Genomic DNA, 10,557 nt, shown 5'->3' with positions numbered 1-10,557 from the left:
ATGCTATTGTTGAGATAATTCGAGCGAGTGGAAGATGTCCTAAAAATTTACAAACGGATATGGGGAAGGAGTTACAACGTCGATGTGCAGAAAATCTTGAAAAAATATGACGTTAATGACTATTCCACGTATTCGACGTTGAAAGCGTCGGTAGTCGAGCGGTTTAATCGCACACTCAAAAACGACATGTGGAAGATGTTTACACTCATCGGCAATTACAAGTGGATCGACAAGATACGTCTGGTATCAGGTTACAACGCGTGCAAGCATCGTACTATCGGCATGCGGCCCGCCGTCGTAACTCTCGCGATCGCCGAAAGATTCTTGGACACGGTGTACAGCATGATAAAAATCGCTGGTCCGGCAAAATTCAAAGTGGGCGATTCGATACACGTGAGCAAGTACAAGACGATTTTTGAAAAAGGTTGAAACACGCCAAATTGAACCACCGAGATGTTCACGATCGTTAAGATGCTTCGTATCAATCCCGTAACCTATCTACTCGAGGACTATCGCGGAAAATTGATCGCTGATGCGTTCTACGAGCACGAGTTGCATCGCGCTACTCATCTGGACATGTATCTCATGGAGAAAGTACTGCGCAGGAAAGGAGACAAGGTGTACGTCAAGTGGCTGGGATTCGATGGATCGCACAATTCATGGATATACAAAAACAATGTCATTTGATAAAATTTTGATTCGTGTATTTTTTCTACATATAAAAATATATATCAATATGAGTATATAAACGTATTTTTTTAATTACTCCCCATTTATCTTCGTTTTAGAGTATACAAAATATATAATTATTTGTAACAATTTATGTATGGAGCAGAATACATATATATGTAGTAATACATAATAGTAATACTTACATACAGATAAAAAACATACGTAAAGTGTAAATCAAAAGAATATAAAAGTAATATGTATAAATGATAAAAACATGAAACACATAAAGTGTAAATTAGAATACTAGTATATAATACATATATAAATGTTATTGGGAGCACAATTAGTTTGGTCCGTTTTTCAAAAGATGGCTCCGGCTGTTGTGGCTCAAAATGCGTGACAGCTGATTTTGGCCTTTTCAGAGAGGTTAGACATCTGCTAATAATATTCAGTATATCGCTTTGAATTTCATATAAAAACCTTGATTTTTACTGTGTTTGAAATGTCGAATTTTGTGTTAACCAAGCAGCATTTGCGGGAGGTTCTAATTTTCTGCTTTAATTGAAAGAAAAATGCAGCTGAAGCCCATCGAATGCTTGTCGAAGTTTATGGTGACACTGCTCCAACTGATAAATCATGTAGGGAATGGTTTCAACGTTTCAAGGATGGAGATTTCAGCGTTGAAGACAAGCCTCGCTCTGGACAGCCAAAAAAATTCGAAGACAAAGAATTAGAGGCATTACTCGAAGAAGATCAGAGACTTACAGAATCATTGGGAGTAACTCAACAAGCCATTTCTGCACGATTGAGAGCCATGGGAATAATTCAAAAACAAGGAAATTGAGTGCCTTATGAACTGAAACCGAGAGACGTTGAAAGACGATTTTTCACTTGCGAACAGCTGATTCGAAGACAACAAAGAAAAAGTTTTTTGCATCGGATTGTGACTAGAGATGAGAAGTGGATATTCTACGACAATCCCAAGAAGAAAATATACTACGCCCGATCAATCGTTGCCATCGACCTCAACATCAACACCAAAGCCGAACATTCATGGTTCGAAGATCATGCTCTGTATCTGGTGGGACCAAAAGGGTGTTGTTTACTATGAGCTGCTGAAACCTGGTGATTCCATTATGGGCGATCGGTATCGGCTACAATTGATTCGTTTGAGCCGTGCATTGCGAGAAAAACGGCCGGAATACGAACAAAGACATGATAAAGTTATTTTTCTTCATGACAACGCTCGGCCTCATATCGCAAAAGTCGTAAAAAAATATTTGGAAACGCTCAATTGGGATGTTTTACCTTTCTGTAGTACGAAACGTCCAAACCTTCGAAATACGCCTTGATTTCCGCGATGACTTCTTCATTCGATGTGAATCTCTTTCCCAGGAGCCACCGCTTGAGGTTTGGGAACAGATAATAGTTGCTGGGGGCTAAGTCTGGAGAATACGATGGGTGAGCAACCAATTCAAATCATAATTGGTCCAATTTGACCATCGCTTTCAAGGACGTGTGTGACGGTGCGTTATCGTGATGGTACAGAACTTTTTTCTTCACCATATGGGGCCGTTTTTGCTTTATTTCGTCGTTCAGTTTGTCCAATAACGTTGCATAATACTCTCCCGTAATTGTTCTTCCCTTCTGCAGGTAATCGATGAAGATTATGCCATGCGCATCTCAAAAAACAGAGGCCATATCCTTCCCGGCCGAGCGTTGGTCTTTTGGCTGGTTTGGTCGGCTTTCGTGGCTTTTCAGCCACTCTGCAGACTGCCTATTGGACTCAGGCGTATGGTAATGGACCCACGTTTCATCCATCGTCACAAAACGTCGGAAAAAGTCCGCTCGATTACGTTGCAACAACGCCAAACCGACCGTTGAATCATCAATGCGCTGAGCGGAAAGAGCACCGTCCTCGCGGCGAATTACTTCCTCGCCATAGATTTGAATGACGGAGATTACGAGCTCGGTTTGGCGATTTTTGAGACTTATCACACGATACCGAACGTGAACAAATCGAACAACAAATTTTATTTCGCCAAAGACGACGCGGAAATTACAATTCCCGAAGGTTCGTACGAAGTGCGAGAAATAAATGAATTTCTGAAATGCACGATTTTACGAAAACGTCCGCACCGCGACGCACTTGAAACCGTTGAAGTAGTGCGTGGTGACAATAACAATAACACTGATGATGATGATGATGATGATGATGATGATGATGAGGGTGGAGAATACCCGATTACGCTTCGCGCAAACTATAACATGATGAAATGTGAGATTAGATATGCGTACAGAATAAACTTTGACAAGTCCAACAGCATTGGATCGCTGCTGGGATTCTCGTCGAAGCGTATACTGCAGCCGCGAAGGTGGCACGAATCGGACGTATCGATCAACATAATGAATGTAAACGTTATCCGCGTAGAGTGTAACGTGACCGCAGGTGCATACAGCAACGGCAAAGCGCGCACACGATACATGAATTTTCGCCGAGCGTGACGCCAGGATATAAGATATCGGCGAAGCCGATGCAAATCATTTACCTGCCGATCATCGCACGAAGCATTACCGATCTAACAATACGCATCGTCGATCAGAATGGACGATTGCTCGATTTTCGAGGAGAAGAGATCACCGTTAAATTGCACGTACGACGGCGACAGTAATAACGTGAGCGTGAGATGCTCGTGCTGAACGGAGCGTACGCAGAGAGATAACGCATCCTTTACAAGCTCGGTGACGCCACAGCTCAACAACACTCGCCCATCCAGCTGCATCAAGAAGAAAAAGAAGAAACTCAGCGCGACAAACGTTATATTTTTAAAGTCTTTGGGATTCGCGGTGCGCAACATTTGAGATGACTTAAATGATATCTTAAACATTAAAGACGAGCCGATCTTCGACGATCGCATCGTCAAGATTGAGACTCGTACGTACAGCCCGTTCGCCAACACCACGTTTGGATACAGCGACGAAATAAGAATACTCATACAGCAACAAGATCTGTACACACTGCCGTATGAAAGCTTTCTATATGTCGAGGGAAAGCTGACGAAGAACAAAGTGGTCCAAGGTGCTCATGTGGCATTGGGAAATAATTGCGTTGCGTTCATTTTCGATGAGATTCGATATGAACTCAATGGTGTGGAGATTGACCGTAATAGAAATGTGGGTATAATTAGCACGCTCAAAAACTATGTAACAGTGTCATCCGACAGAAGCATGATTCTACGGAATGCCGGCTGGGTTGCGCAGACTACTGCAGCCGGATATTTTAATTTCTGTGTACCGCTCTACGTACTGCTGGAATTTTGCGAAGATTACAAACGCGTGGTGATCAACACTCGTCACGAGTTGATTTTAATACGAGCGCGCAACGACAACAATTGTCCGGCGGTAGAGCCAACGCTCGAATTATTCAAAGTACAGTGGCGAATGCCGCACGTGTTATTGAGCGAGATAAATATGCTGTCGATGCTGCGCGCTTTGGAGAGCGGACGATATCTGAGCATGGCTTTTCGCCCGTGGGATCTGTACGAATTTCCACTCTTGCAGAGCACAACCAAGCATTCGTGGGCTATCAAGACGGCTACTCAACTCGAGAAGCCGCGCTACGTTATTTTCGCTATGCAAACAGGTCGAAAAAATGTCATGTCCGAGGATGTAAGTCGATTCGACGACTGCAAATTAACCAATGCGAAACTTTACCTGAATTCGGAATGTTATCCGTACGATGTCCGACTTGAATCTGGATTTTGACAAAAACAAATGTGCGATTCTGTACGACTTGTACGCGCGTTTCTGCAAGGGCTACAATGGATACGAGTATCTCGAGCTGAGTCTCATCTTTACAACTTTTTTACGTAATGGCCCATTCGTGATCATCGATTCTCTCTACAGAACGAATCAGTCAAGAGTGGCACCGTGGACGTGCGATTAGACTTTGAATGTAAAGAGGATATACCGCAAATACAACAGCCTATTGTCTCATCATACACGATCTCGTGGTTCAGTATAATCCATTGACAATATTGTGCGCAAAATCATCTAAGATGCACCTCTAACACGATATAAGATCTACGATACGTCGCAATCGATCGTAGTCTTCTCGACAACATGCTCGTGCCAACGTTCGTGGATCTGCAAGAATTCATCGTTAACAAGAAATTTATCATGAAGGAAGCGGCGGTGCTGAAACAGGGAATCGTTCTCACACATTTCATTTTTACGAGTTCCGTGCCATGGAAATTTTTGAGAAGATCCGACAGGTGCGCTTCCTGGTTGACTGCTTATCACCATGGATTGCGATGGGAGGACGGTATGGTCCCGTACAACGAGGCGAAACGTCTGATCACAGCAGCTGTATTTGAAGATGATGCTATCGTGTACGTTAAGCGAAAAACGAACGTGGCTGTGGAACTTGCTTTTGGACGATGAGCGAGAACGCATGTGCATCAAGATCTCGGATGTAGTTTACGAAGACCTGGAATCTTTAACCAAGCTGGATGTTGCTAATATTATGCGATGTGAACAACATGTTCAGAATTGCGCGTTACAAAATGTATAACTGAAAATGTATACGTATAATTGAAAATATATAACTGGTGGTTGCAAAAGAATTTTTTAAATAAAAATATGTTAACGTTATTTATTACGTATTTCTTTTTTCTCTTCCTTTGTAATACATGTACTCGTATGAATGAACGTATATGTATGAACGTATATGTATGAACGTATATGTATAAACACATATGTATGTATGTATCCAAAAACATCAACGCTTCTGTTAAACGTGTCGCGACATATCCGATCTGACAGTACATCTGACAGTACATATAATGTACATAGGCAGTATATTAGACTTTTTTCATTCAATCGTAAGCTTCAGTTACGAGCGTTAAGACATGGATCGAATAAAAGAATATATACGTCGAAAATCAATCGAGCGAAAGGGGTACTGTCCATTGTCGCCAAGTCCGCCAAGTCCACCTCCTTCGAAGGAAAAAGCGAGATATTGGGAATATCCTGGAGAAAAGGCGTCAAAATCGCCAACGTGCTCATCATCGATGCCATCGAAAAATATAAATCATAAAGTATAAGCATTGATAAACTCGCGAACAAAAATAAAAAATAAAAAAAAAAACATAGAAAGACTCCATAAAACGTGTTGCGACAGGTTCGCAATTCTTAGAAAAAGAGGGGAGAGTTACCCCCTCTTCGATTCTAGAAGTTTTATATATATCGCAATTTTTTTTTGTCGCGGGTGCAATTAGTCTTGCGATACTCGCTTGTACGGTTGAAAAAAAAAATGTACTTCGCTGAAGACAGCAACACATCGTACGAAACGAAAAAGAACTGCAATAACATGTAAGTTTTAACATTCTATACACAAAAGAAAGAAGTTTTTAACATTATGTATATACACAGCATGGAGCATCGCAAGATGCGTTTATTGGACAGACGTTACGATCTGACGACTACGGGCTACAAATTTTTGGAAATTGGAATCAACGTTGGTCCACCGAGTTACGTGGAGATCGCCCTGGGAGGTCATCGCGGACATGAACTGCTGCTGTCTCTCGAAACGTGGAAGGGTCTCTACGAGCAGCGATGGAATGTTTACAAGATGCTGCGAAACGAATACAAGGACAATTTTATAAGTGTTGGATCATTAACTGTCAGCGTTTGCATGCTGAACGATGCTACGCTCGTACGTTTCAATTCTTCGTCCGTACGCATGATGATGATCGAAACGACGCTACGACGTATGTTTGAGTTTGACGAATGTATCGATGTAACATTCGAACGATTAACCCGATTCGTCGATACGGTTGATGTCAAGTATACGCGATTCTCCAACATCGCGTCCAAAAACGCTATACGCGATAGTGATATCTTTAACAAACATCAGCTCGTCGATTGTGAGCTATTGGCTTTAGTTTTTAATACGTAAAAAAAAAAAAAGATGTAATAATATGTGAATAAAAAATTTTTTTTGTTCATATCATTATATATATGTACTTTCTTTATTTCCCATCCGTCTATCCATCCATCCATCCATTCATCCTATATCTCGACGCGCTATAGCGATAACTTTTCGTGACGGCACTTATGATCTAAAGTGTTTTATATACAACTGCCCCCCTATAGATCCTAGGCAGGCTCGCTTCTCAACGGCGAAGATCGATTCTCAACGTCAGTCTTTGTTCTGCTTTGTCCGCGCGCAAGACGTGTTAAGACGTGAGTGATATTTTTTTTTTTCCCCCAATGTGCAACGATATTCTACTATTTTAGCGTTAATGATAGAATATTGTTGCACATTTTCTGTGATTAAGTGAAATGATAATTTTTTTTATTGTGCAGCTATAACATGCAAAAAGAACAAAAAGTTGAGGAGTGCCTCCTCCTCCTCCTCCTCCTCCTCCTCCTCCTCCTCCTCCTCTTTCTTAGAGGATATTCAGAATAATATCACAGTTGATCTTACTGAATTAAATGTAGATCAATTAGGAGTGTTCCATCGCCTCATTACCAAGGTGGATGATCTCAGGCATGTGTGCATTAATAGAATTGCGTTCAAACATTTCATCGGCAATCTCGATAAGGCTGTGAAGGAAGAGGAAATGGAAAAGGAAGTGGAAAAGGAAATGGAAGAGGAAGTGGAAGAGGAAGTAGAAGAAGAAACTAAAGAGGAAGTGGAAGAAGAAACTAAAGAGGAAGTGGAAGAAGAAACTAAAGAGGAGAGCGTTTCCTCCTCCTCTTTCTCAGAGGAGAGTCAGAGTAATATCATAGTTGATCTCACTCAACTATACGTAGATCAATTAGAACTGTTCCATTGCCTCATTGAGATTGCCGATGAGGTGGACGATCTTAGGCATGTGCGCATTAATAGAATTGCGCTCAAACACCTCTTCGACAATCTCGATGAGGCTGTAGAAGAAGAAGAGGAAGTGGAAGAAGAGGAAGAGGAAGAAGAAGAAACTGAAGAAGAGAGCGTCTCCTCCTATTTCTTAGAGGAGATTCATGATAATATCATAATTGATCTCACTCGATTACGCGTAGATGAATTAGGACTGTTCTATCGCATCATCGAGATTGCCGATGAGACGGACGATCTCAAACATGTGAGCATTAATAGAATTGCGTTCAATTGTCTCATCTACAATTTCGATGAGGGTTTAAACGAAGAGGAAGAGGAAGAGGAATAAGAATTCAGCGGAAGATTAGGAGGAGGACGGAGAGGGAGAGGGTGTGGAGAAGGTAAGAATATTTTTTTTTTATTATATAGTTTTTTTCTTTCTTTTTTCTTTAATATTTTTTGTTCGCGTTATAATATTATCACGCATTTAGGGAGTGGACTCCGCAATGGCTGTCTGAAACGCATTTTTTTTTAAGGATAGACGCGAGGTCTACGGTGGTGGCTCGAAACACACTTTAGGATGGACGCGGGATCTGCGGCGGCGGCGGAGCGCTGGCGCCTGCGGCGGGATGTGGGGTGACGGCGATGACGCCGACGCTGATAGAATTGCGTTCAACCATCTCATCGACAATGTCGATGAGGCTGTGGAGGAGGACGGAAAGGGAGAGGGTGTGGAGAAAGTAAGAATATTTTTTTTTATTATATAGGTTTTTTTTTCTTTCTTTTTTTCTTTAATATTTCTTGTTCGCGTTATAATATTGCTACGCATTTAGGGAGTGGACTCCGCAGTGACTGTCTGAAACGCATTTTTTGGGATAAATGCGAGGTCTGCGGTGATGGCTCGAAACGCACTTTAGGATGGACACGGGGTCTGCGGCGGCGGCGGTCCCAATAATACGTGACACCACAACATGGCGATACATATCATCATATCAGTAAACATTGATAGCGCTGGGACTCATCATATCAGTAAACATCGATAGCGCCGGGACTTCCCGCGCCTCCCCTCCCTTCCCCGCGTCAACCAGTACTCCCCGCGCCTACTCCCCCGCGCCGATGAGTATTCCCGCGCCCCGCGCCCCCCTCAGAGGACCTGGGTTAGAACCGCCACTATTATACTACTGAGAATCTCGTACATTTTCTCTCTATAATTTTCCCGATTCATAATTACTGTGGTGTTACCTTTATCCGCTCTAGTGATCAGAATTCTCTGAGATAAATCGCTTAACTTCTTTTACACCTTCATATATAATTTTATTCTCGGCAGATTCAATATCACAGTTCTTAATTGATTTAAGTATTTGGATTCTTTCGTTCCTAACCATTTTACAAACTTCATCGTCAGCTCTGAAAAGACTATGTTCAACATGTTTGATGAACTCACGTATACTCCTTTCTTTGCTGACGACATTATTAGGTAAATTGAATTGCTGATCTAATTGCAATACAACTTTGGCTTTCTTTGAAATATTATTGAGATTTATAAGCCATTGTTCGTTGGTACTCATTATTTCAAAATTAGTATCAAATCTGTCCGGATCAATATGAATCTTATAAAATGATTGTAATTCATTAGACTTCGTATTTTTAATTGAAATTTTCTTAAATATATAACCACATTCGTTTTAATTATTTATTTTAATCACACGAGCATTAATATGTGTAATAGAATGAAGTTTTTCGATTTTATTAAATTTAATTTTAGATTACAAGTATGTTGGCTATTGAAGAAATGTATAAGAACTTATAGGACGAATATTAATATAAGAATACAAATACAATTTTTGAAAACGTGTTTGAAGGAACGACTAATTCCTATGCATATGTATAAATTTACACGAGAAGATAATAATAAACTGTTCCATTCTTCGAAAGAAAGAATTGACAAACTTAAACACAATTTTATTTTTAAATATTTGCGAGAATTACAAGACGCTTATAAACATCTAGAGCAAGTAAAATTTGAAATGTTCTGCATGTATAGACAAATAGAAAAAATTCTACCAAGTAACATAGCCTATTCTTTCTTTTGAAGACAAGAAACTAATTTTAACATAATGTGGCGAAAGGAACGGGACAGAATTACCAATAAAATCATCAACTTGCTAAATATACATGCAGAGAAAGATCGAAAATTAAGAATATCAATTATAATATAATGCAATTGGTGAACTCTGAGATGAATGGTGATACTTTTAGTGCACCTTTGAAATTAAAAAAAATTTCAACTAAAAATATGAAGTTTAATGAATTACAATCATCTTATAAGATTCATATTGATCCGGACAGATTTGATACTAATTTTGAAATAATGAGTACCAACGAACAATGGCTTATAAATCTCAGTAATATTGAAATTTCAAAGAAAGCCAAAGTTGTATTGCAATTAGGTCAGCAATTCAATTTACCTAATAATGTCGTCAGCAAAGAAAGGAGTATACGTGAGTTCATCAAACATGTTGAACATAATCTTTTCAGAGCTGACGATGAAGTTTGTAAAATGGTTAGGAACGAAAGAATCCAAATACTTAAATCAATTAAGAACTGTGATATTGAATCTGCTGAGAATAAAATTATATATGAAGGTGTAAAAGAAGTTAAGCGATTTATCTCAGAGAATTCTGATCACTAGAGCGGATAAAGGTAACACCACAGTAATTATGAATCGGGAAAATTACAGAGAGAAAATGTACGAGATTCTCAATGATCATACCACATACAAGTTAATAAATAAAGATCCCACTAATAAAATAACATCCGAAATCGGTAACTTAGTAAAAAATTGGAAAAATAAGAGGTACATTCATCTAAATTTATACAAAAAATTGTATGTATCTGACGGCGAACTTCCGAGTTCTTATGGACTGCCAAAAATTCATAAAGAGGGTCACTCTCTAAGATTGATTGTTAGCTGCATTAACAGTGCTTTCTATCCACTGGCGACCTTCTTAAAAGAAATCATA

General features: G+C 39.9%; 1 protein-coding gene across 1 annotated transcript; it reads left to right on the top strand.

Moving 5' to 3' along the window:
* The first annotated feature begins 5,836 nt into the window (after nt 1–5,836).
* LOC147906713 (uncharacterized) lies at nt 5,837–6,636 on the top strand. The gene has a single exon (XM_087415973.1). It carries the CDS (start codon nt 6,092–6,094, stop codon nt 6,629–6,631), a length of 540 nt encoding a protein of 179 aa, XP_087272099.1. The 5' UTR covers nt 5,837–6,091; the 3' UTR covers nt 6,632–6,636.
* The last annotated feature ends 3,921 nt before the right edge of the window (nt 6,637–10,557 follow it).

Source organism: Acromyrmex echinatior, chromosome 19, assembly GCF_024713525.1.
Source record: "Acromyrmex echinatior isolate Ae372 chromosome 19, ASM2471352v2, whole genome shotgun sequence".
Lineage (NCBI taxonomy): Eukaryota > Metazoa > Arthropoda > Insecta > Hymenoptera > Formicidae > Acromyrmex > Acromyrmex echinatior.
This window is presented reverse-complemented; position numbering and strand designations above follow the sequence as displayed.